This window comes from Condylura cristata, unplaced genomic scaffold (assembly GCF_000260355.1).
Source record: "Condylura cristata isolate star-nosed mole 26May11 unplaced genomic scaffold, ConCri1.0 scaffold00008, whole genome shotgun sequence".
NCBI classification, from domain to species: Eukaryota; Metazoa; Chordata; class Mammalia; order Eulipotyphla; family Talpidae; genus Condylura; species Condylura cristata.
In genome coordinates this window covers 5,796,761-5,797,079 of record NW_004567109.1, presented here as the reverse complement: position 1 = coordinate 5,797,079, position 319 = coordinate 5,796,761, and the positions used below count along the sequence as shown (strand labels likewise).

The following is a 319-nucleotide window of genomic DNA, read 5'->3' as shown; positions in this document are numbered from 1 at the left end:
TACAGGCACAGGGAGGTGACGCAGGCACAGGGAGGGAGGTACAGGCACAGGGAGGTGACACAGGCACAGGGAGGGAGGTACAGGCACAGGGAGGTGACACAGGCACAGGGAGGGAGGTATAGGCACAGAGAGGGAGCTACAGGCACAGAGAGGTGACACAGGCATAGGGAAGGAGGTACAGGCACAGGGAGGGAGGTACAGGCACAGAGAGGTGGTACAGGCACAGGGAGGGAAGTACAGGCACAGAGAGGTGACACAGGCACAGGGAGGGAGCTACAGGCACAGAGAGGTGACACAGGCACAGGGAGGGAGGTACAGG

The 319-nt window shown here is 61.4% G+C and overlaps 1 protein-coding gene across 1 annotated transcript in view; it reads right to left on the bottom strand.

The window, feature by feature from the left end:
* The window catches only part of PLEKHM2 (pleckstrin homology domain containing, family M (with RUN domain) member 2), a 40,567-nt gene that overhangs the window by 5,334 nt on the left and 34,914 nt on the right, over positions 1-319 (bottom strand). The window contains exon 11 of the mRNA XM_012722083.1: positions 127-136. Within this exon, the coding sequence (XP_012577537.1) occupies positions 127-136 (10 nt within the window). The remainder of the gene's footprint in view (positions 1-126; positions 137-319) is intronic.